The sequence below is a fragment of the Meleagris gallopavo genome, chromosome 1 (genome assembly GCF_000146605.3).
Source record: "Meleagris gallopavo isolate NT-WF06-2002-E0010 breed Aviagen turkey brand Nicholas breeding stock chromosome 1, Turkey_5.1, whole genome shotgun sequence".
NCBI classification, from domain to species: domain Eukaryota; kingdom Metazoa; phylum Chordata; class Aves; order Galliformes; family Phasianidae; genus Meleagris; species Meleagris gallopavo.
In genome coordinates this window covers 70,285,294-70,311,385 of record NC_015011.2, presented here as the reverse complement: position 1 = coordinate 70,311,385, position 26,092 = coordinate 70,285,294, and the positions used below count along the sequence as shown (strand labels likewise).

Here is a 26,092-nt window from a genome sequence, read left to right as displayed (position 1 = left end):
CACAAAAAACCTACTAGGACACCCACACACCTCTGAGGTGTACTTGGTTGTCTTACTGCAACACATATCAGAGAAATGGCATTTATATCCAAAAAAGATTCCACATTAAATGTACTAGCATATGACCAATACCAAGTAACACTGAATTTTGATTTAAGCAAATTTGAAAATCTAGACATTGGTATTTAAGTTTTTTTGTTTTTGTTTTTTAAAGCACAGATTAACAACAACAACAAAAAAAACCTAATCTGTAAATTGATAGCAAGACCCAGGGGTACTGACGAGTTAAAGAAACAAGCAAAAAACAGACAATGGAAGCCTCTTAGCATGTAACTTCCAGGTTCCTCTTGTTTGTTTTACATATATCAGACTTCATTGCTGCAACACATCCTCCAGTAGTCCTTACAAATCGCTAAGACACAGATACTGATTTCTCCTCTTCAAAAACACATTGCACTTGGAGGAAAAGCAACAAAAAAATCTAGAAACGGATTATTGAGTCCAACTCCATTACACAGCTGAAAGAACTCTGCTATCCATTCAGTAACACATTGTCTGAAAAAGGGAGAGAAACTACTTCCTTTTTCTATGAAAACTTAGGATCTTTATGAAGCTAGAATGATTGCCAACTACTAGTTTTAGCTGCACTAGCTATTATTTGTGAAACACTATCCATAACAATTATGAAACACTATGTCCTTTCCATAGAAGAGATTTATTTACACCTTAACTCTGTCCCCTCAGCTGTTGATGTCCATCAGTGCTGACCTTAACAAATGCTTTTGTGGGTATAGGGATAGCTAAATTTTAATTAAAAAAAAAAGTTACACTATGTGTGGTCAACCAGACTATTTTTAACTGATGGTCAACCACTGTGAAATTATACGTACTAAGATGTAACTTCTGATACACAGATCAACCCTAGAACTGAAGAAGCTTTGAGCCCATTGAAGTTCCAACAGTCCCTAGAACCTCCAAAAATAATCTTGGTATAAAATATGTAGAATGAACATTTTTCCTAATGAATTTTAGCTTGTTTGACTACATGTAAACAGATCTTTTTGAATCATTCAGTACTACCCATGCAAAAATGAGGCAACTGCTATTATTTTATGCCCTTCCAAGACAGTTGTTTAAATGCACTCTAGAACATCAGTATCTTCAAGAACACAGTTCGATACGGTCCCTTCAATCATTCATGATCATAACCAAAAGGAACCAAGCTCTAACACACAGTTTTCACTTAATTATACTGCAGTGCTGCTGAGACAGAATGAAATAGACACGAATATTTCACAGGCCTGACTCTCTATTGCTCCTTACAGTCCAAAAGAAGTCATTTCAGTGCCATTTGCAGAATCAGACTGTATCAAATGAAAAAATTAAATACTTCAAGTTATTAGGACAAAGATTTAAAACGCCACATTTTGAAAAAGCAGTACACTGCTTTGTTCTGTTCCATGTAGTAGTATTTTGAAAGAGAAGTTACTGAAGTTCCAGCTTACAACAATCATGAGAAGAGATTTCCATTATTTTTATTTGAGGGAGGCAGAACAGACAACTATAAATATGTTACTTAGCCTTTTGTTTTTCTCTCTTATCAGAAAGGCCATCTACATAATGTTTAGTCCAAACATAAGCAGGCACTGCTTAAAGATACAAAATAAATCCAATCCCAACATGTGTAAAGAAATACAACATCAACAGCAAAACTGCAAACATAACTAGCATACTTGCATGTCTCTCTAATGTTTTGCTGACAACTAACTAGGCATGGAAGACAGAGTTGGTGCACCTCCTCTACACAGGGTGCATACACAAAGATTTACAAGTATTTATGCCAAATCCTCTGCCTGCTGACAGCCAGTACACCTTTTAAACAGCCTGTCACTGTGAGCTTTGCAAATCTGAATTGTGAACCGAAAACTTCACATAGACCTCTTCTGGTTGTTTGCAAACAAGTGCAAGATGCTTTTTGATGATGCCAGCCCTGGAAAAATAAAACCCTCAGCTCAGCATAAGGTGTAAACCTCTATTACTATAAACCCTTAGTTTCCACCACTATCATCCGGTCATGGACTTCTTTCTTTGTGGCTGCAAATTAAAGCAACTTTCAGTCATAAAAAGAGCTATTTGCCTCTTCACCACCATGAATCATACCACAAATACTGATGAAAACGTATTTTCCTTGGAGAGCAGTCTGTCTAGACTACTCAAATTGAATGTACAATACATACATGGGCTCTGTCATTTACAGTTATTAAAATAGTGCTTAGCATTTTATTTCTGTAAATAAAATGAACATCTAGCTACTGATTATATTTTGGCATTGATCACACTGCACTTGCTGCAATGCAGACTAATAACCCGTTTTTACCATCTGTGGAATACCAAGAATGTTGTGTTTAGTAAGTTTCTGTTCCCAGTCTTCATCTCCTTCATCCCCAAAAGAAAGCAATTCTTTATTTTCTTTCCCTTCAGAAATGCCAACTCTAATAGTAACAGAACATCATTACGTGCAGTGACTGGACAACCATTCTGGTTTTGGGAGATAAGGGTCTAGGCAACATCTTAACACTTTATTTTTCCTACAAAAGAGAACTTGCCTCAAAAACAGGAAAAAAAAAAAAGTTATGCAAGATGTAAAGTTATAAGTGAACTAGAATGGAGATGGGGTGAATCAGTAGACAACCAAATGAGTTTCTAATATAAAGTAACTTGTAACAAGACCTCATAATAGTAGATTTCAAAAATTGTTTTTGTCCATTTACTAGGAAAAGAATCAGTTTGACAGTGTGTTGTCTGACATGAAATCAGTTTCAAACAGAATGCTCATACAGAACTTGCAAAATCTTATTAAATACAGTAATGGAGCTTTATCTTCTAGTGTTTTAATTGCGTTGTTTTTTAATTTTAGGAAGAAAAAATCACAGATATGTTCATTTCTGTAGCAAATTACCTATTAAAGTCTAAAGGCATTGTAAATGTGAATCCTGTTATATATATATATATATATATCCTGAAGCAGCAAAAAAAAACATGCTTAAGATTACTCTCCTATGTAAAGTGCGTAAGTGCTCGCAGACTGCCAAACTGCTTTAATAAGCTTACACGCATCAGGATGCAAAATTCTTTTTTTTTTTTTTGAGTCAGCCCAAAAAGTTGAACCTTAATCTAATGTCTCTTTAAAGAGCTTGCTCCAGCAAAATCAGCAAGTTTGAAGTGCTGGGGAGTCTGAACCCGGACTTAAACCACACCAGGAAACAAACAAAAAAACACCCCAAAAACCAACAACCAACAAAAAGGACTGGCCACCCACTGTGCGTTATTCATGGTATCTAATCATATGACACACTACTACTACATGATACCTTGCACAGGTCTAAAAAGTAGGAAATGATTAACATCTAAAATACTAACCAAGATTACAAGTAATCTTCTTCAATTATTTACTGTTACCATAAGTGTTATTTTTGATGGCATGCTGCAGATGTTAAAGCCAAAATTTCCATTCAAGTGCTTTGTGTTTCTTTAGAAAAGTTAAATGACCTTTTTCCGTAAATCTGTGAAAAGGTTATCAGAATTTTTCTCCCTTGGACAATTTATATCTGGGTTGTCATGGTTGTCATGTAACTTTTATAACAGGAAGAGATCAACAAATAAACTTACATTCAGTATATTTAATTCCATATCCACTTTAATATACAGCAACAGCTTTGGCACCCACGTTTTGGGGCACTGCCATTGTTATATACGTTTAAAGCTTGCTTGCTTTCTCTTATCTCCTTGTTATGTTTCCTTCCATATCACACATTATTAAGTATGCAGAATGGAATAAAGGGAAAGAACTTGATATAATCTGGCACAAATGTTGTCACTTTCCTTTCCGCACTGGCCATATTCCCTAGAATTCTCACTGACAAGAAAAGGACGGTCATGCAAAATTTCTCTGCCAACCCAAAGCTGTTAACAAAAAGGATGCAGCAGAATGAAAAGGAATCTTATAGCTTAAGTCTCGAAAGCCACAGTTATAGACAGATGCCCTCTGTGTCCCCTCAGAGCCACGCTAAATAACTTCAGAATGGAAGCTGTGACATGATACTGACAATCAAAAGGTCGGGTAGGATGCCCCAAAGGCTAACTTTTACGTACTTTTTACTGCTTGGATTTTGATTCAAACCAGAAACAGTTTACCCAAACAGATGCAGGTGTCTCACATTGTTCTTTCTTCCATGGAACCTTTTCTATCTCCCTTCCATCCTCCCTTCATCTTCACTTTCCCAGCAGGATGAACTACAGCACTCTTGGATGTCTGTGGAAGACTCTTAAAAAAGGGCGTTTCCTCTTAGTACAAGTGAAAACTTCTCTTTACGCTATGTTTCAGATGCTCTGCCTCTAGGAAGCTGTCTGCACTAAAAGGCTTGTTTATCCTGTTCCCCCTATCTTGATTGCACCATCTTGAAGTCCCAGCCTCCAAAAACTACATAAATCTGGCCATATCCTTTAATAGCACAAATGTATCCTTTATCTCTTCTGCTTCTCCTTCATTACAGCCACAAGACAGAAAAGAAGCATGTGGCCTGCACTAGGCCATAACTGCAAATAACCTCAGGATCTATACGGACAGTAAACAATTGGCACACCCTTCTTTCCTGTTCCAATGCACAGCAGTAAATTATGAGATAAAGACTAGTTCCTCCTTCTGCCTTTGATGCAGAGGGCAGCTACTAACACAAGCATCAAGCAGCAGTTGTGAGGTCAGACCATCAGGATTACAATGGTACTGCTCATGCCAGAGCTGCCCATACAGCTGCTGATACAGCATCAGAGCAGAGTGAAAACCACAGCCCTTCCAACAAAAGAAGGAGACAGCAAAAACATTTTCCATCCACAACATCAAAACTATTTCTTTTTACACACCTTTACCTTTACAGTCAACCTATGGTCATCACATTACATCTACAGATATTTCTATAGGTTTTGACTCACATCTACTTCTGCTCTGCCTCCTCATGAATCTTGCTGACATGCTTGCTAGTAGGGTGGGGGATAGTAAAGAGGAAGGAAGGAAGGAAATGGCTTACAGAACACTGTGTTTAAAGGTCCACAGAAACACAGACATTGGTTGAGACTTGAAATGAACAGTAAAGTAACCAGAAACCATTCTAATTAAATAGACATCAGCAAACTCCCATTTCCTTTGCGCTTCAAGTGGATATCATTCCACATAATAAAACCACTATGCATGTGTCATAAATCAGCAACATCTTGGCAGGCTGCACCAGAAAGCCTCCAAATTGAAGGAGCGAGAAATAAAGAAAAAGAAAAAAAAAAACAAACACAAAAAAAGAAGCAACCAAGCAAAGAATCAGTTATAAACACTGCCTAAAAGCAGTATCAGCAACTCTACAAGATAGCCCATTAATCTCCTTACTGTTGCAATTTAAGGATATCAGCTCAGATTGGTCTTAGAAGAAGAAGAATGATCCATAGAGAATCTGAAACAGCCACTGTCTCAGTCTATCAGTATACCAATTAAAAAGAATTTCCACAAACAACATAGAATGGACAGTTTTGATCATCAGTACAATGAATACCACACTGTTGGAAGGCACTAATGTTTCTGTCACTGTTACAAGGTCTGGTTTCAATTCCATCTAATTCAACTGTATCAGAAAGGTGAACTTTTCTAGCCAGGACCTGGATTACAGTCCACAGTAAATAAAACAATTTAGCTTAGCACTGCTTAAACCAGTCAGTCACGACAGAAGCAAAGGGAATCAAGCAGGGAATCAAGTCCAAGACGGGGAAGGAAAAAAGAAAAAAAGAGAGGAAATCTAGATCAGAACTTGGAATAGTTTGGATGGCTGGGGTTTCTTTTTGGAGTTGGGAGGTCTTTTTGGTTTTCTTTTGGTTAAGTATGAGGGGAGTGAGGAGAGTGTAACAATATTCCACAGGACTATCAAAGGACAAGTACAGCAAGTTGGAGTTTACTGTATTCAGAAACAGGATCCAACAACTACCGTGGTATCATAGGTCAAGAAATGATGATTCAGGCCCTCCTCAAGCTTCTATTTTCATGTTCAAAGCTCCATTCTGCCCCTCTTCCTTTTTTAACCTTGAGAAAATGATGCACTTAAATAGCATCCCTTGTCCTAAACTTGTTGTTATTACCTGGATTTGAACTTGCTCACCTCAAACCTCATTCCGCTCCAGATGTTACGAAATAAGAGAAAGAAATTAAGACACATGCAAAGTTTCCATATTAATATTATAGAAGTCACGGGCAAGCTATATGCATGAACACAGATGTATCAGGCTGAAAACAATGACAATGCTATATTCACCCAAAATGACAGTTTCTGCTGCCTTACATAAGTACAGTTGATTGTACTTGCCACGCACAGTAATGACAAATACAGCTCCTCAAGGAGAGCAGCAGCACTACAAAGGTGCCTCTCTGCTATGCACAAAATTTAAGGTATAAAAGCCCAGCCACTCAGCACCAGGAACTAAAGAACTGCAGATGGGGGGAGTACTGCATAGAACAGGAACAAGAGAGAATGTAGCATTTGCAAACTTATCACAATTTTGACTTGTCCAGGTTTGGTTCTTTCCCTTCTGCGGACAGCTGAAAGAGGTGTAAAAACTGGCTCCCCATTTTGTAGTTCATTAAAAAAAAGTCAATGAACAAAGACTTGAACCAAAGCTCGCCGAAGTCAGAGTCCCTCCACTGCCTTTAAAGATTTTGGACCAAATCATGAAGAGAACAGAGACCTTTCTCATCCAGCAAAGGTGATATCAGGGTGACATATGAAGAGTGAAGCTTGCAGAAACATCATCTTCTTTGCAGATGTTCCAAAGACAGACACTTCACTATGAAGCTATGAAAATATTCACCAAAAAACACAGCACAGAGAGCAGCTCTAAAGTTAGAACTATGATATAGAATGACTGAGGATTTTTGAGTTTTGGTTTTTTGTTTCCTTGGTAACTTACCATCAGCCAACAGCAAGAACACTTACATCCTCCCTATACCATTAACTAGCATAGGAGCAACCCTGTACTTGCTTGCTAGCATAGATGTTTCTGGGAGACATTCACAGCCATCTTTCAAAGGCACTCAGACTCACAGAAGCTTAAGAAACAAAAAAAAAAAAACCAACCAACAAATGATACCAAGAGAACAAAGCAATTACTTAAAACTTTCCTCTTTGGTGTAGTAGTAAAATGCTATGTGCTATAATAATTAGGGGATCACAAAATTCTAAAAACACTGGATTTTTAAAAGCTATGGAAACATGAGACTAAAATCCCAACACAAGTGCAAATAGCAGTTTACGTCTACCAGACAGCATATCAACTGATTGTTAGGGCACATACTCTGCAAATTCACAAAGACCATGAACATCCCAATATTATTTTTACCAATTGGAAACACACAAAGGCCAAAAACAACACCAATAACTCAAATAAAAAACTCATGCTTATGTTTACATAAAAGTTTGATGAGTATAATATATTCGTCACACTCCCGCAATTATTCCCTGAAAATACTATAAATATTATTTTGACAATGTAATTATAGTTTTTACTTTAACAGTGGCAGCAAAGTACTGGCACCAATCCCCTACACAAAAAGCCTAGACAGATAAAGCAAAAATCACACATGGAAACTGGCAACTCTTGAGATCAGGGCTGTCCCTTATTTATATGACTAAAAAAGTCTAAGTTAGTGCCTGGTTTATTTAGTTCTGCTAAGACTAAGCAAAAGGAAACCTCAAATAAAATAAATAAATAAATAAAAATGAAGATGAAGATGCTTAAATTCTCTTTTCCTCTGAGTAACTAAAGTATGCTTCCTTCACGGTGCTTGTTGGGAATTAACCTCATGGACGGTGAATCCATTCAGGAATTTCTCTTTCCCGCTTCCTCTCCCTTGAAAGAAAAGCTAGCACGTATATGTACTCAGTGTGATAAGAGACAGTATTTTTGACACTGCATGACAAGTAAAATGGCTCAAGCTTTAGAAGGATTTACTCTCATTCCATGTAAATCAGCATACATCTGACTTGCACAACAGATTTGAAATATATTAATTCATAATATTTACTCAAAGAAAAGAAGAAGGACCAAAAAAACCCCACAACCCAAGAAACAGCACACATATATGGTTTGCTTCCTCCTCTACAGATAAATATAGATAGAACTGATGTGGGAAGAGAGGAAGGATTAACTTTAAAAGGACAAGCCAGTTGGTTTAAATTTAGTAGCCACTGTGTTATATAATCTCCAGGATATAACAAGGAAGTTGCATCTTCTCCAGCTGCAGTTACCTTACAATCAAATCCATACAACCAAGTCAGTGTTGCTGTTCAAACAACAAGAAAAAAAATGGTCTCGGCTTATAGGCAATAAAATTTAACAACGGTTTCCCAAATGCACTGTCCAGTAAAAGTTTACTGCTCTATCACACTTTCCAGGCATGTTTTAAAAATATTTATTTTTCATACACAATATAAAATGCAAACAGGAAATGAAATCATTCAGTGCAATGTGTTTAAAGAACTACAAAAAAGCGGTGAAAAGCAGAATGCAAATTTTTAAAGCAGGAAATAAAACAGAAACAATACTAGCATTTGGTAAAGAATATTTAGGCTCCATATTTGACCACTCCAGTTCTTTTCCCTGTTAAAATACTGTTGTGGTTTAACCCTGCAGCAGCTCAGTACCACACAGCCGTTCACTCGCTCCCCCCCAGCGGGATGAAGGAGAGAATTGGAAACAGAATAGGACCACCATGGCCACCAGCAACGCGAGGTCTTGCCCCCTGCTGACTGACTCCTTGCAACCCCTGAGCAGCAGCCGCCCCCAGTTCCATCCCTGCAGTGCTGCTGCAGCCATTGCCTTGTTTAGGGGAACAAAATAAATAACTAAATATGTGAATAAAAAAATGGATAAAAATCTAAGAGAAGTTAAAGGAATGCCTATTTAAAAATTTAGAAAGGAAAATCAATTCAGTATCCATCGCCAGGTTTGAGAACGTGGCCTTCCACCCTCAAAATCTATCAGACTCTGCTTTCCAAAGCAGTTCCAAATTACAAGTAGCTGAATGCAGATTGAGGAAAAGGTCAGATGAAAAAAACATTTCAGGCTTACTTGCACCGCAAGAGAGGACAGAACTGAAAAGTTTATCTCTCCTTGCCTTTCTTAAAGAAGTAGAAATCCCCGATATTAATTCATTTTCAGGAAGTTTTGCGAAGATAACTAAAGTATTAAAGATCGCAACCAACCCAAAAGGCAGCAGTGAGTGAAGAGAAATTGTTTTTTGCTTTTCATTAATTAAAAGAAAATACATGATGATAGAAGATCACGTCCAAATCAGTTGGAACACTGAAAGAACGCTGACTGAAGATGAACCCTAAAAATAATGAATGCTGAGGTAGAGGGGAAAAACAACAAAAAATCAAACAACCCTCCCCCCCCCCCACACACGCAGGTTCTTTACCTGAACACTGCAGGCCTTCCCCTCTTCTCCTCATAGTAAGAAACATTTCTTCACAGTTCCCCTTAGCATATGGCACTTGGGGGTACTTTGAAATCATTTAAACTAAGATCTTACTGGGCTCATTTAGCTTGGAAAAAAGAAGGCCCCAGGGAGATCTCATTGTGGCCTTCCAATACTTGACAGGAGCATGTAAACAAGAGGGGCAAATCTTTTTTTTTATTTTTAATTACATTATTATCACTTATTACATTGATAGGACAAGGGGGGGGAGGAGAGGGGTGGTTTTAAACTGAGACAGGGGAGGTTTAAGTTAGATATTAGGAGGAAGTTCTTCAATTAGAGGATGGTGACACACTGGAACAGGTTGCCCAAGGAGGTTGTGGATGCCCCATTTCTGGAGGCATTCAAGGCCAGGCTGATGTGGCTCTGGGCAGCCTGATCTGATGGTTGATGACCCTGCACATAGCAGGGAGGTTGAAACTAGGTGATCATTGTGGTCCTTTTCAACCCAGGCTGTTCTGTGATTCAAGATAAGACATGCTTTATTTCCCCCCAAATCTTCCTTCAGGAGAAGCAGTGTGAACAAGTGTCAGACACTTTATAGTCATGTTGCTAAACAGTCTACCAGAAAATGCTCATATTACTATGATCAATGCAGTATGAAAATCCTACATACAGTCATGTTTCAACACCGTCTTTACAGGAATATTTCAAGTGCTGTTTTGAATACGCTATCTGTAACAGCTTAACTATATCTGAGTACTTTTCAGAAAACTGGATGCAAACTCAAATTCCTATTCAAGGATCCAAGTTTATTATCCATTACAATTTTGCCACCACTTCTGGACATGCATTATGATGAGTAAACAGTCTAGACCTCTGTACAGCAGCTTGCACATCTGGACACTGACTCTAATCGAACTCGCCCAAAGTACCCATGACACTGACATTTGTTGTTAATACTCTCCTATTATGTCATTTTTATGTAGCTTTCCCTGGTTGGTGTAAACCCACAAGAACTTTGATGCATCAGGACAGCATAACAATAACAGTTCTGCTTCTAGGTTTAAAGCTTGCTCAAGTATCACCAGCAGCCTGGAGCTAAGGAACATCAGTGTAAAGCTTGGAGCACCTCCCTCAGGCACACACAGTGCAGTACCTCTCAGTAGCTGACACAGTTGAACTCAGGTCTGCTTTAAAGTACAATCAGCTCATTCAGAGAACCTGCACAACAAATTGTCCCTCACAGAGCACTTATCAGGCATTCAGTGCTTTTTCATCCAAGAGCACAACAAAGTGTACTGGTGGATAAATACTTTTCAGCAATTATGTTGGAATTCAGGGCACATTCTTCAGCATCTGCAATATTTTGAAGCGGTGAAAGGCTTGATGAGATCTATTTACAAACAAGATTAAAGCACCTTCTGTCCAAAATGTAAAAGAAAAAAAGTAGTCAATGAAAGGATCAGACTAATGAACATCAGCTTTAAACAGGCAGGCCCCCACTGAAATTTATCAAGGAAAAACAAAACTCTTTTTTCCTCAGAGTTCAAAGATGAATCCTACATCCAATTTCCACTGTGGAATCTGAAGAGGAAGGTCTATCATCCTAACAAGGTTGAATGTAACTTTTCACAGGTCTCCTAAATTTGTTGGAAAGCTTTTAAGATTTTCCAAAGGAAAAAGGTGGAAAAAATCCCAAAACCAAACCAAGACACACACTATCACGTGCAGATTTTCTATTTGGGCTTCTGACAAGGATATTTCCTACGTCTGCTGCAATCCCTAACATACTGAACTACTTCTCAGCTCTTAGGAGATCTAGGTCTGCTTCAAGTTCAGTTAAAGTTCATCCAGCAGCTTCATCTGCTCCTCTGGCAAGCGTTCTTGGTCTTTGTACCCACAGCAAAAAAAAAAAAAAGATGTTGTAGAGGCTATCTGGGAAAAAGGATGTGGAGAGGGTACTAAGAAAATTCCACTAATCTTATATTCTGCAGATTCACATTTTTTTTTTTACTAGACTGTTAATAACTTATTCAATTTTTTACTATTTGTTTATTGGAAGATCACGTGGTCTCAGATTTTCTCTGCTTGATTAGAAACTTTGCTCTCCAAAGGAGAAGGGAGTAGTAAGAAAACAGCACATTTACAACTATGTGCAACTCACTGATACAGATCAGTCTTGATTCTGCATGGAAGGGCTACAAATCATTAAACAGTTGTTTAGGATCACTGTTCAGCAAGCCCCAGCACTTATCTAAATGTTGGCTTTCACCAACATTTCTTAAAGGAGGCCCCCTTCTCCACATGCTACCAGATATTAAATGATCGAGGGAAATTGCCACCATGTATTTTATGGAAATACAAGAGAAATCAGGCTATAGAGTGCAGTTAAAACTAAGACTTAGGAAGAAAGAACAGAGGAAGAGCAGGGACAAACAGCTATTTGAAAGCAACACTGTAACTGGAAGGTCCAAAAATGTTCTTCTAGTGTACCTACTGAAAAGAAAGAAAATAATTGTTAAAGGGATGGCTGGCTTGCAGGTGGGGTAGGACTATCTTTATGTGCCATATGTGGAATTAACTAGCTATTTTTAAACTCTCTAAAGTCTTAGAGAGCTATTCCAGGACATACTAACTCACCTCCAGCTTTTCTGGTCCACTGCCTTAGTAGCATAACATGTACTCAAAACAACAGCTTTTTCTGCAGCTTATTGGAATTTATCTTTTTACTGAAGATGAACAATGAGAAATGCTGAAAATCTGTAGTAGTTGTTTCAGTAAATGTAATGAAGTGAGGACCCAGATAAGCATAAAAACTATTTATATGGTTACTTCTCCTTGCAGAGAAGATGCAAAGAAATTTCCCCATGCATCTTTTTTTGCTTCTATCATTAATACATCATTAGAACAGTAGTTCTTCTCCCCCTTGAAAACCACCACACTGGCTACAGTGCTGGCCGTTATATATACTTTTTCTTTTTTTTTTAATCCATTAAAAATTGTAAGTACACTGAACTTTTATACAAAACTTACCACATCTTTCTGAGACTTAACTGACACCAACAGATTTAAGAGTGAAAACAAATCACAGACGAGATTAAAAGATTTTCTCAGATTGAACCAAAATCTTCAATTTATTTTCTTCATAAGTACAATAAAGTTGGAAGTTCAACTTTTTTTATCCTACAGAGACATGATTCAGGAAAATCTTAAGAAAGACATGAACTGAAACATTACATAGTGTTGTTCTCTCTGCAATACAGTATTACCTTTTTATCCTTGTATTTTACATAGACCGTTGCTATAAATGCGACAAGAAGGTATTTAAAATACCTTAAGGGCATAAAAAAGCATTTAAGTATAATCATCAGATTCAAGCACCAATTTAAAGGGGGAAGCAGGACATATGCAAAAAACAAGTTGAAATATTCTCCTTAACAACTTATAAGGGCTGCTCTGAAAGTAATTTCTCATGTTTTTACTACATTAGCCCAGCATGTCAGTATGTTGGTAGTGTGACAGTAAAAGTCGAACCTTCCCACCAAAAATTCATTACATTTTGTTGCTGTGCAGATGGCAGCAGAAGGGCAATCTCACAAAATGGTGTCTGATGTGGAAGGGTGTATGAAGCAACAAAGTTCACCAATCACTTGGCAAGGAGCTCTGTGGAGAAGGTGTCCTGGCGGACAGTAGATGGGCCATGAGTCAGCCCTTGAGGCTACAAAGGCCAACAGTATCCTGGGATGAATTAAAAAGAGTATTCCCAGCAGGTCAAGGGAGGTGATCCTCCCACTCTAATCTGCCCTGGTGAGTCCACACTTCGAACACTGTGTCCAGCTCCAGGCTCCTAACTTCAAAAATGACAAGGATATCCTTGAAAGAGTCCATCAGAGGGCCACAAAAATGATTAGGGGTCTGGAACATCTCCTGTACAAGGAAAGGCTGAGAAACCGGGAGCTGTTCAGCCTGGAGAAGGCTGAGAGAGAATCTTGTAAGTGCTTATAAATATCTAAAGTGTGGTAATCAAGTTGATGGGGGTTGACACTTCTCAATGGTGTGCAGCAATAGAGCAAGAGGCAATGGGCAGAAACTGGAACATCAGAATTTCCTCACTAACACTAGAAAGAACTAGTGTAAGAGTGACAGAGCACTGAAACAATGTGCCCTGCAAGGTTGTGGAGTCTCCTTCCCTAGAGATATTCAAGACCCATCTGGACACTTTCCTGCATGACCTGCTATAGGGAACCTCCTTTAGCAGGGACTCTGGACCCCATGATCTCTTGAAGTACCTTCCAAACCCTATAATTCCATCATTCTGTGAATTAACAACACGCGCTTGCCTTTATTTTTTTTTTATGGCACTAATATAAATGCAGTACTAAATCATTGTAATCACAGGTATTTCCCAATATATACCATTCACAGCATCAAACGGACAAACACTCAGTTGTATCAAATCTCAATTATAACTCAAACCCATCTCGTCATAAGAAATCTATGTTGAATGGCTATGTGATGTAACAGCCACTAATTTTTTTTTTTTTTTTAATTGAAATAGTGTTAAAAACTTTCTGATCAGTTGATAAAAAATATTTTAAAACACCTTGCTAGGAAAAGGAGTCTGTAGCAGTTAATCAAGTTTTTGTGTCTTCCTCAGCCTTGCTTTTCTGCTGAGCGCCATTCACTGCTACTTCTTCAGATCCCAACAGCAAGGGAGCAGCACACATGTGTACAACAGCTCCTCAAGGGGGGGGACAGCAGCCACAAGACTAATGGGCAAATCTCACACCATTTAAGTAACCAGCAATGTTCTACCTTACTCAACTCTCCCACAGATGCTACAAGGGGTCACTGAATGGTGTTACTTCCACACAATTCCAGACGCTGTGAATAAGCTGAAGGTGAGAGGCCCAATTCCCCAGGACAGCCATTCAAACTTCCTGCCAAAGACCCTACACTATGGACAGTTTTCTGCTGGTCAAGATCAGCTTTCTGGCTCCTATCACTTTTCTTTTTTTCTTACTGGTCTAAAAATGAGGTTCACAACTTCACAACTGTCAGGCAGGACACTCTTGCCTTTCATATATTTTTTTCAGTCTCTCTAGTCTGACTCTGAGACACGTCTTAAGAGTCACTCCTGTGTGCTATCAGTTTCTCCTCTTAATAACCATTGAGCAAGCCTTCCTTTTGTCATCCACTGGATTTAGTCTTTGTTCTCCCACACCGAAGACCTGCGCTAGCATCACTGATCTTTTTCTAGGATTCCAGCAGTAGATGAAGAAGTGAACATGGTTTATGCACAACATCTTTACATGCCTCAATGGCTTCATTTAGAGCCAAATACAGCATCAGAAGGAAAAGCAGTATCCTTGATTCTTCCAGTTTCACGAAGGTGTTTGAAAACAGGTTACTATATGACATAGTAGTTTCATTTGCTTTCATAAGAATTATAGAAAAGCAGCAACAGGAACTCAGTAAAAACTTATTTCAAGTAAAAGAACTGAAAAGAAATAAAAGCAGCAGGAGAAACAAAACATTCTCTATTCCCTGCAACCACAGACAATAAAGAGTGGGGTCCACTGCCCTGTATCAAGTTCCAGACACGCACAGAACGTGAAGAAAATTACTGATAATGCCTTAATTTTTGGTTAAAAGGAATTTGGTAGAAATCAGTCGTAATAACTGCAGGAATGATACTCAAGACAGATCTCCTCTTCACTATATGAAAGAGTGAAAAAGAAAAAAAAAAAAAAAACTTCATTTGCTAAGGACATGTGAAGAGTACTCAAATCAGTATTCAGTTCCTGGCAGCTATTACCCAGCCAACCAGCAAAAACAATATATGAAAAAACTAAAAGCTAACAAAAAACCCTCACAGACAAGATTTATTAGAATAATTTATTTCAATGGCATTCAAAATAATGGCAGCATTCCTTCATCTCAGTATGTTCACAGATCAAATAAAGAGACAGCAAAACAGCAGAACATATTTTGAAGGGAAAAAAAAGGAAAGAAAAGGAGGAGAAAAGGGGAGAAAAGGCAATGAGGAAAAAATTAGAGCTAAGATTTTTTCCAAGTAGCATAAGAGAAGGCCCACAGTTCTTAACTTTTTAATCGACTTTTGGAATACCAACTAGGCAGAGTTACCTTTGCCCTTCTATCCCACCATTCACATCAAGTTAGAAAGAAAGGAGAACAGAATTAGCATGTTGCAGTTCCAGAAACAATAAAGTTTGTGTACAAAAAAAAACAAACATTAAGGTGACATCATACACCACATGACTTCCCACACAAAAAATACAGCGCAGACAATATATTTAACAAAATCCACATCCTTACCAATCAGTAATGGTTCTTCTTTGACCTGCATTCCATCAAGCAAATTGATCAAATGGACAGAGGTAGTGATGAGACCCAAGTTCCTATCATGAAATTGGGGGGAAAAAAAATCTTGTATTAAGCACTCCCAAATAAAGCAAAAAAGCCTTTTCACTTCAGTTAATAGCATGCCTTCAGTGTTTTCAGAAAGCCTGAAATAAGAAGTTGTTTCTCTTACTGTGTCTGACTAACAATAGCCATACTAATATGCCATTAGAAGGAAAAGGAACGGGTGTACATTTTGGTTCAGACTTCAACAGTTTGACATTCAACATCTTGTGCATCTTTGTACCCTTTCCCAGTTCTTAACACTTCTTCATGCCTTGCAAACACTAAGCAGACATTAGAAAAAGAATATCTAGAAAGGAATGAGTTTTTACATTGCCATTGCAGGAACTTTCAAGAAAATACACATAATATTCATTTACTGGTTGCACTGTTGGACCAGCAAGCAACCTAGTTATGTATTATCTCTCACTAAGACATATTCTAATAATACCTGGTGGAGGGAAGGTTCAAAGTATTTGCAGGAAGCAAAGAAGATGAAGCAGTCATTCATTCCTTTTCTAATAATTCGTCAGGGTGACAGTAAATATGCACTAATTTACAGTCTATCAGAAGTGAAGTTGGCATCAAAAATACCAAAATAATTATATAATTTTGCCAAAAATCAGAATCTTGAAAGCAGACAATATATGTGCCAGGATTGGAATGCAAAGGAGTTAAAAAACAAAACCAAACCAAAAGCCAATAAGTCAAAGAATACATTATAAAAAGATGAAGTTCAGCTTTCGACTCACTTGTATACTTAAATAGTTTAGCTGTTTGAGAAGAGATCAGCTAAAATCAGTTAAGAGAGTGGCTGAAACCTCGTAATACCACTTATGTTAAATCTCCACGCCCAAGCACAAGTTACTGCAAAAATATCACATCATTACAGACGAACATTGATTATTTTTCTTCTGCAGAGGTTTGTTAGACAAACACGTTATCTTCTTGATTATGTTCTAACACAGAAAAGAAACCAGAGATGCATTTATAAATAGATAATACACATGTATGTTTTAATGAATTTTATGTATTTCCCATTTGTTCAGATCCCAAATTTCTTCATGGCATGCAAAACAGAAGCTGGAAAGAACAACATTTCATATTCCCCAGTAGCTTCTAAGTTATTAAACAACCCATGTGTTTACAATCATTGCATTCTATCCTATAAAGAAACAGTTCTGATTTGGGTAAAAAAAAAAATTGTTTTGTTTTTTAAACCTGAAAATTGAACACTAAAAAAAATCAAAGACATAACTTTTCTTCTACTCACTGTTTTTTATCATTCAAGATATTTAATTCTTAAATAAATTCTGCATTTGTAACTGATTAAAAATCAACACAAACATGACTCATATAAAGGTAGCTCAAAGCACCTACTGGAGGGCATAAAACGTTGTTATGTTGCTACAGAGCAAAAACAGCACCCTCAGAGTGACCCACGATGTCATTTACTGTTACAAACATCGTCAGAATCTTCTATTCAGACAGGCGTTCCCCACCTCCTGCAATCTACAGGGAACTACAATTATTAGCACCTAGCTTTCCATGCTGTGTTACAACAACTCTATAACACTATAATAACTATAATACCAAGGGTAAGCATACAACACAAGCATAAGCTGTGCAGAGCACGTTAAAAAGCAGGTTCAATACCTGAATTCCATTAGAAGGAAAACATTAGACCCATTACTAGGTAATATTTTATCGTGCTGCCAAGAAGGATAATTCTACCAACTCCTAGTCATGCAATTTTGTTCCCTCCCTTTTGTCAAGCTGAATAATTAAGAAGCTACAAGAAGTAACAAATAAGGAAACCCAGGCTGCTTGAACACTCACTCAGCAAAAAATAAGTTTTCTGTCAAATCAGTTTCTTGACCCACAACATAATTACAAGTGCTAGCAATATCAAGAAAACAACATTTAGGAGCCGGAATTTAGATTTAACTTATTCTAAAACCAATGATTTCTACAAAAAGCCCTGCAACTTTTGTGCTATTAACAAAAATTCTGCCGCAGCACAGGAGTTGAACTTTGTCCCAGGCCCTATTTTATTTAGTTCAATAAAGTTTGAGAAGTCCCAAGAAACCAAATTTTAAGATTGTATTTCAATTCTTGAAGAATTAACAACTTTGAAACAGGTCTGGTTTTCAGCTAGGGGTTTTTGTTTGGCTTGGCTGGATCTGGAGTTACTTTTAAACAGCAGGGTAGACTACCAGGTTTTCAGTTACAACTGCTAGCTCTATTCCAAGCATCTCTTCATAACAGGTACAGGCTAAAAAAAGCCTAAATAACTTAATGAGCCTGATTCAATATACATATCAGAGTTGAAATACACTAAACTAAGTATATCTATATATGCTATCTAGATAGTATACTCTGCCAAGACTGCTAAGCAGATCTACATGTACTTTAAGGAAAAATACTGATCTTATAACTGTCAAGGCTGTTTACTTATTCGTTACATTATAAAAAAATAAGTCTAGTTCCACAGTCAAACTTACAAAAGGCTTGTACAATTTTCATAATAAATCTATACTAAGAACACAAACTGTAATTTCCTTCTATCATTCATCAATGCCCCAAACTCTGACCTAGAGACAGGTCAGCTATTTTTGCTACTTGCATACATCATTTCAAGTGACCGAATCAAAAAGGAAATAGCAGTTAATAAATCAACACAGCAGTGTAAAATAAGAATATCTGTATAAAACCACACAAACATCAGAAGATTATAATTTTGTATGAGTAAAAATGGATCAAAACTGTACCTCATGATATGTTGATTCTTGGCACACTGAACACAGGCATTCCTCAGACATCTGAAACATTCTGCTATGAGCACCAGACAGGTGTCTAAATCCAGTGGTTCAGAGGAATCTTTACAGGCCTGTTCAATTTCATTTGAAGCTCTCATCAGGATTTCCATGAGATCCCGGAATAGATTTTCTTCTGCCATTTCTCTGAAATAAATAAATTTGCGGTGAATCACAAAAAAAATGCTCAGTTAATAAGATAGTTCGTAAGGTCCAGTTATAGGTCAGTTATACTTACTTTTATCCCTAAGATTTTTCTGCAACAATCTGAAACTGTTCTTAGCATACAAGATCCCTGAAGCAGAAAGCACAAAATACGTGCGTACAATCATCCCACCAGTCTTTTCAGGAAAAGAGCTGTGAGAGAGTTACATGTTGCCTTGATATTCCTTACAGCTTTCCAACACCACCTCAGATCATTTAAATAAATAAAAAAAGTCTACTAAATACATATTAACACATGTATTAGGCCCCAACCTACCTGGCCTTGAACACCTTGCTTCTCTGGGCAACCTGTTTCAGTGCCTCAAGCCTTCAAAGTAGAGAGTTTCCTCCTGGCATCTAATCTAAGTTTCCCCTCTTTTAGTCTAAAGCCATTCCCCCTTGTCCCTTACTATCACTACCCAATTGCATAAAGTCTTCCCCCTGTTCATTAGCTCTCTTTATGTACTGAAAGGCTACAGTGAGGTCCCCCCCAAGCCATGTCTTCTCAAGGCTGAATATGCCCAGCTCCCTCAGCTTGTCTTCATAGGCAAGAAACTCCAACCCTCTCATCATCTTCATGTCCTTCAAACCCACTCCAACAGCTCCACATCTTTATTGTGGAAACCTGGGGCTCCAGCACACATTACTTCAGGTGAGACCTGATGAGGGCAGAGCAGTGGGGGACAATCACCTCTCTCTCTCCGCTGGTCACTCCTCTTTTGATGCAGCCCAGGATTCTGTTGGTATTCCAAAGTTACAAGAGCACCCTGCTGGCTTATGTCAAGCTTTTCATCCACCAGAATCTTCAAGTCCTTCCCTGCAGGTCTGCTCTCAATTCTCCTTCCAGTCTATACTTCTGCCTGGGATTGCCCTGACTGAAGTGCAGCACCTTTGTTGAATCTCATCAGGCTCACTTTTCAGGCCTGCTCAGGTCCCTTTGGATGGCATTCCTTCTGTTTTTATCAACTGCACTACTCCGCTTAGTGTCATCAGCACACCAGCAGAGGGCGCTTTCTATTTCACTATCTAGGTTATGAATAAAGATGTTGAAGAGCACTGGACCCAAGACAGACCCATGGGGAACACCACTCATTATCAGCCTTCACTGTCTTTTTATCCCTCAGTTTTGCCAGCAGGTCCTTGCTCAGCCATGCCTGTTTCCTGCCTCCTCTGCTTGACTTCTTATACTGAGGGTTGGAGAGCTCTTGTTTAAGGATACCTTTCTGAGAATACAGGTGTCAGCTCTAAGCCATTCCTTTGCCCTGGGATAGTTCCCAAGGGAATCTCAACCAATAATTTCTTACAAAGCCATACATAACTTCACTCCTCTGAAGTTCTGACCTCACGTTAACCCCAAGCCTATATTCCTTGAGTTCACAAACTCAACCATAGGATGGTTGCTGCAGCCCAGCCCAACTCCTGTCTTAAGTTCTATGATGAACTTACCTGCACTGGTGAGCACAGGGTCTAGAAACTCTTCACTCTGGGCTGTCCAATACCTGGACCAACAAGTTATCCTCAGTGTAATTCTGAACTGCTTGCAGCCTACTGTGTTGCATCCCCAGTAGTGGCTAAAATCTCCCATCAGGATGACAGCCTGCGAGCTCGCTTCTTGTAGCTGAAGCAAGAAGGCCTTGTCAACAGGCTTTCCTTGATCAGAGAGCCTGTAGTACACTCCCAACCACAAAATGTCCTCTACTGGTCTGGTCCCTAATTTTTATCCACAAGCTCTCAGCCTGTTCATGACTGCTTCTCAGAGGCAGCTCTTCACAATCTAACCAGATTTTAAACATAGAAGGCAACTTCCTCATGTCTCTTTCCTTGCTTATCTCTATTAAAAAGAGTGTAGCCCTAGATTGTGGTGTTTCAGTTCCATGATTCATCCCACCATGTTCGCATTTTAGCAATCAGGTCATAGTTTTCTAACTGCACCCTGGTTTCCAACCAACTTTTCACACTGCATGCATCAGTGTAGAGGCACTTCAGCTGGACTGTCCTTCTTCAAGAAGCCCTTCCTAATTCCTTGAGAGAGAACTCTGAGTTTTTTTTCCCTGCTGCCTATTAAAGTGACAGTGTTCCCTGGCTCTTCTTTGTTACCCCATTTCTCCCTTCAAATCTAGGTTAGAACTCTGTTAATCAGCCCAGCCAGCTTGCTGCCCAGAATATTCATGCCTGATGTGGTCAGTTGTGTCCCACCTGACGTCAACACGCTGTGGTATCTCAAAGGTGATCTGAGATCACGAAGCCCAAAGCTCTGAGCATGCCACCAGCCCCACAGCCAACAACTCACCTGATCTTCCCTCTCCTCAGGTACTAATCTCCAACTGGGAGGATAGAGAATGCAACCTTGAACATGTTTCCAATGGACATAACAATCCTCTTTAATATTTTGTAATCTCTTTATTGCAGCCTTACATGAATGAATTGAAATAGCAAAAGTGGGCAGTAGTCCTTCATCTTTAGGTGCCCAGTAGCATCTTAGTATCATGAACGATGGCCCCCAGCAGGCAGGAAACATCTCTAGAGAGTTTGTGTGGATAGCAAACCGATCCACACCTCCTCAGCCACTCCCCTAAGGGCTGTAGGATACTGGCAGCTCCCAGCAGCACACTCCTCACCTTGGGGGCTCCTCAGTTCCACCATGAGGTCTCACTGTGGGACATAACACACCTGCACTAGCACTAATTGTCTCAGCAGCCCACTCTGCCTACTTCATCAGACAAATACACCAGTACTGTAAGTACTATGCCACTACTTAGTAAAAGAACAGTGCAAAATTCCAAACACGGAAACAATTATGCAAATTGACAAGAAAGATGTTGGGCACGGTACAGCACCTTTGTTCAGCAGATTCCCAGGACCAACACACACATTTGCAGATCTACCACACACATATGCACAACATTTCCCAAGCGCAGCTATTCACACACTCCCCTGATTTTACGTTCAAGCTGAGGCCAATGCATTAAACTACTGATTACTCACTTTTGATATACCATGTTAAGAAAAGAAGCAACACCATAGAGTGTTTATTGAATATTCCTGTACAATACCATGAATTTCTTCATGCAAAACTTCTGACTAGATTAAGGGAGGAAAGGGAAATGCAGATGCACCTTCCCTGAAGTTTAAACAGACTTGTAGCATATTTAAGATCGAACAGGTAGGTTTTAAGTTATTAGATATAAGATTAAGAAATAAGTCTTGAGAAAGTAAGATACAATGGTAAGTAATACTGTGTTCAGACATAACCCCCTTCCTAAAGAGCATTAAAAGTTCTTGGTCAAGCAAAATGATATAGCACTTACCTGTGCTCCTCCAAATATCCAAATATATGCACAACTAATAGGACTACACGTTCTTTACAAAAGTGACCACACTTCCATAAATCAAACCACGTACATAAACATAGTTAAATTAATAAAACATCAGATTACTGATCTTTAGGAAATACGTATTTTATGTTAATACCTCACCGTAGATCAAGGCCAGTACACTAACATTATCTCCCGCTACTTTATAGACACACAAGAAAACCACAACATGCTATCAGTGAGAATTATCTATAGGGGAGAAAAAAGCTACATTTTTCAGAGGAGTAAAATGAAGGGAAATACACGAAGTGACAAGAAAGAACAAAAGCAGACCAGGTCCTCACTCATAAAGAAAAGAGTAGAGCTTATATAACCTGAAGGCAGGTCTGGAATTTGGTTTTAAAAAACAAGAAGAGACATTCACAGGACTCAAGCTTTCCATCTGCAATAAGTGCTGCAGCTCCTGCCATTTCAACACAGATATGCATGCCAAAGAAAGATTAAGTGGTTAACATGCCACCATGCATGTGGCAAATGTATGCAGACACAAGCTAAGTTCTGGCAAAGGATAACCCACTAGGCCCAGTCTTCTCTATTGAGAAAGCATATTTTCTCTGTAAAGATGCCATACAGAGCTTAAAAACAACACTGACATTATTCTATCACAGGAAACCTCTCAGTCTGATTCTATGGTTGCAATTTGCCTTACGTATCTGTATGCCATGTGTTGATATCACTTCAAATGGTCCTTTTCAGAGTCAACTTCAAAATGAAGAAATCAGTGGTCAATGCAAGACATGCACTACTGTACAACATTCAATTATTTTAAATGGTAAAACAGACTCACAAAAAGGTAAAGCAAAAAAAAGTACATGTACTTCTGTGCATGTACTAGCAGCTCTACTGCTCTTGAAAGAACATCTTAAAGTCATTCTGATTCTGGAAAAGTTTCTATTCCATTCTTGTTAGAGTGAGCAGGATGATAGTCTGAAGCAGATAGTGGATCACAAAGGTATCAAGCTCCTGTGAAAGCTTCTCTTAATATTAAGTTCAGAGAGAAAAATATCATTCAATTAATAACCAATAAAATCCAATAAAACACAAAGATTAAATTTCTGCCTAACTTAAGAAAGTAAAGGTGACATACACACAGAAGTGCCTGTCTTCATAGTGAACACAGAAGTAGATGAGGATTTCCAAGAATCAACAAGGAGAGACAGCCTTCCAACACTCTCTTATACATTGTGAAAGAAATCAAGCCAGATGTTTCTGTGCAGAAGTCAAATCTCTTTCTACAACAGAAATGAAAAGCTTATGTGAACACACAGAAGTTCTCCTGAACAAAGAAGTAATGATTTAAAAGCTGTTCAGTAAAGCAGTTAATAATTATAGAAAATTTAAATATGACTCTCGCACTTAAACTTTCATAGATCATTGCAATTTGAGTGTGTGCTACAAATACATTTTAATTAAAATTATCTCCATGGACATAAAACTCAATTTTCAAACTAGTGAGGAGAGCAGGAAATGTTTAGCTAACATTAAAGAATCAGTCAAGAACAATTTCAGGTAACTGTTATAGAACAATCCTTACCACTTTTTATTTTTATTTTATTTTATTTTTATTTTTAAGTATTCCTCTTTCCAGATCTTTCTTGCCAAAAGATTTTCGTAAAGATATAAGCAGCAGCTACAAATATTTAAAATGTATTTTTGAAAAGAAAAATATCTTCCTTTCATAATATTTTCCTCATCTTTTATTAGGAAAAATTAGCATTACTTTATGAAATTTGCAATAAGTCCTTTTAGTAGCTTTTACCTGAAAAGATATCTTTCGTGTTAAACATGCCTTGAAATTCATTCAGAACATTCTGTCAATATTCCAGAAACTTCTTCCTGCATTTTATTCCTTAAGCCAGATCTTTACAGTTCGCCACTGCCACTTGTTTTCAGCATCAACAAAACATGCTGCAGGAACACCAAAAGAAGCAGAAGCAAAGGGTACAGCAGCCCAGCCTTCAGAAATAAACAATTTCTTGTTATGTCAAAACAACACGTTAGAACTCACTTATCCATGCCAAAAGAAAGATTACTGTCACTCCTTGTATGACCTAAGTGCTTGATTGTTAAAAAAAGAAACCACACATAATGGCATCCTATTGAACGCATATTTAAAAAACATTAATGCAACTGTTCAAAAGACCAAACCTTCAAAAAAATCTTGCTACTTGTTGGGATTTTCTATTTTTACTTTATGTTTTAGGAACTTACACATCTCATGCACTGAAGTACTTATCCTCCTGGGAGTACAGCATTGCTTGGAACAGAATAAAGCTACTTTCTTCCATGTGTAAATTAGGAACAAATCAATTCATTTCCTCAGAGGCACTTGAAGTCTCAATTGAAGCATGTGGGAAACTTGAGTTGAGCTAAACTCCGCATAACTGAGTTATTTTAGCCCTATTTTGCTAATCTTATTTGCTTCTGAATTACAGAACACTATAATTCCCTTTTTACATTTGTTAACAAAAGCACTGCAGATTTATCAACTGCATAGTGACAAAATAGTTATCAACAAATGTCACAAGTTAAATATCAAGGGCTCACTGGGTTGCCTCTTCTGGTTCAATAGCACCAAGAACATTAACTTTCACAGCTGGCCAACTCTGAAGTTGCTCTCCTGTTCATTCTGTCATGTCCTATGGGCTGTAAACCCACACTACACCCTCTCCCTCTCAGAAGAATTATGCTCTCTTCCACTTCACCATCTATACAAACACAGCCAAAGAACATTGGTTACTGTGGGGGTATCTGCTCCTCTGTCCAAGCTGGTTTCAGAAACGGCAGGGATGGAGGCAAGAAAGAGAATGCATTAGTGTGTAAATCTAATGTTTGTACAGGTCCTTCGGCTCCCAAGAGAAAAAGAAAGCCAGAAAGATTTCTCCTGTACACATAAGAGAGTACTTCTGAGTATATCCCCTCCAAACTTCAAAATGTTGGTTTAATTAGCCAAAATAGAACTGGGAGTTAATAACAAGACAACTTTATGGAAAGATCAAACTTCCTAGACATTACAGTCTTCAGCTACTGTTACAAGGACAGAGCACAAGCTTCCCATCAGCATACCCTGTCTCCTGCCTTCCAGGAAAAACTAAAACCATGCAGCTGAACTACTGCATATCCAAAGCACCTTGCTGCAGCCAGCAGGATTACATGGTGCTACCTCTGACTTTACAGAACAAGGATGCTCCACGTCAGCCCATAGCTTTCCTCAGTAACTGTATGTTCTGTTCTTCATGTCTTTAACTTACTGAGGCTAATCCCCATTTCCTCTTGCTCACTCTCTGCTGCCCAGCACGGACAAACCACCCCCATCCCCAAGGCTTTGCTCGGACTGCAGCAACACAGCGTAAAAACACCACGTGTGTACGTTATCCACATGAACTCACTTCTTGCCCAGCAGAGAAACCGCTGCCACCTGCCCCGTACCCATAAGACCCACCCGTGGGAGGTCACCTCACTGGTCCCCGCCCCACAAGTGACCCCCAGGCCCTCCCAGGTAAGCCACAGCCTTAACGACAGGAATAAGCGACGCTCAGCCACCGGTGGCCGCTTTCCAAGGCCTCCCTAGCAATGCCTCCCGCGGAGGCGAGCGCCTCGAGCTCACGACCGAACTCGCGGCAGACAACAAGCATTGCTTGCAGCCGCGGGGACCACCCAGGCCCGGCGGCACGGCCGGAGCTCCCTCCCCTGGCGCACGTGGCTGCAGACGGGCCCTCCTCCACGCTACCTGGGCTGCGCCTCCCGGAACAGACCCGTCA

General features: G+C 38.8%; 1 protein-coding gene across 1 annotated transcript in view; it reads right to left on the bottom strand.

The window, feature by feature from the left end:
* Positions 1-26,086, bottom strand: part of LOC104912557 (ataxin-10-like) — a 42,517-nt gene extending 16,431 nt beyond the window's left edge. Inside the window, exons 1-3 of the mRNA XM_010716417.2 lie at positions 26,062-26,086; positions 18,709-18,900; positions 15,851-15,933 (exon numbers count right to left, since the gene is read on the bottom strand). Coding sequence (XP_010714719.1) covers positions 15,851-15,933; positions 18,709-18,896 — 271 coding nt within the window. The 5' untranslated portion in view covers positions 18,897-18,900; positions 26,062-26,086. The remainder of the gene's footprint in view (positions 1-15,850; positions 15,934-18,708; positions 18,901-26,061) is intronic.
* Positions 26,087-26,092: the final 6 nt, after the last annotated feature.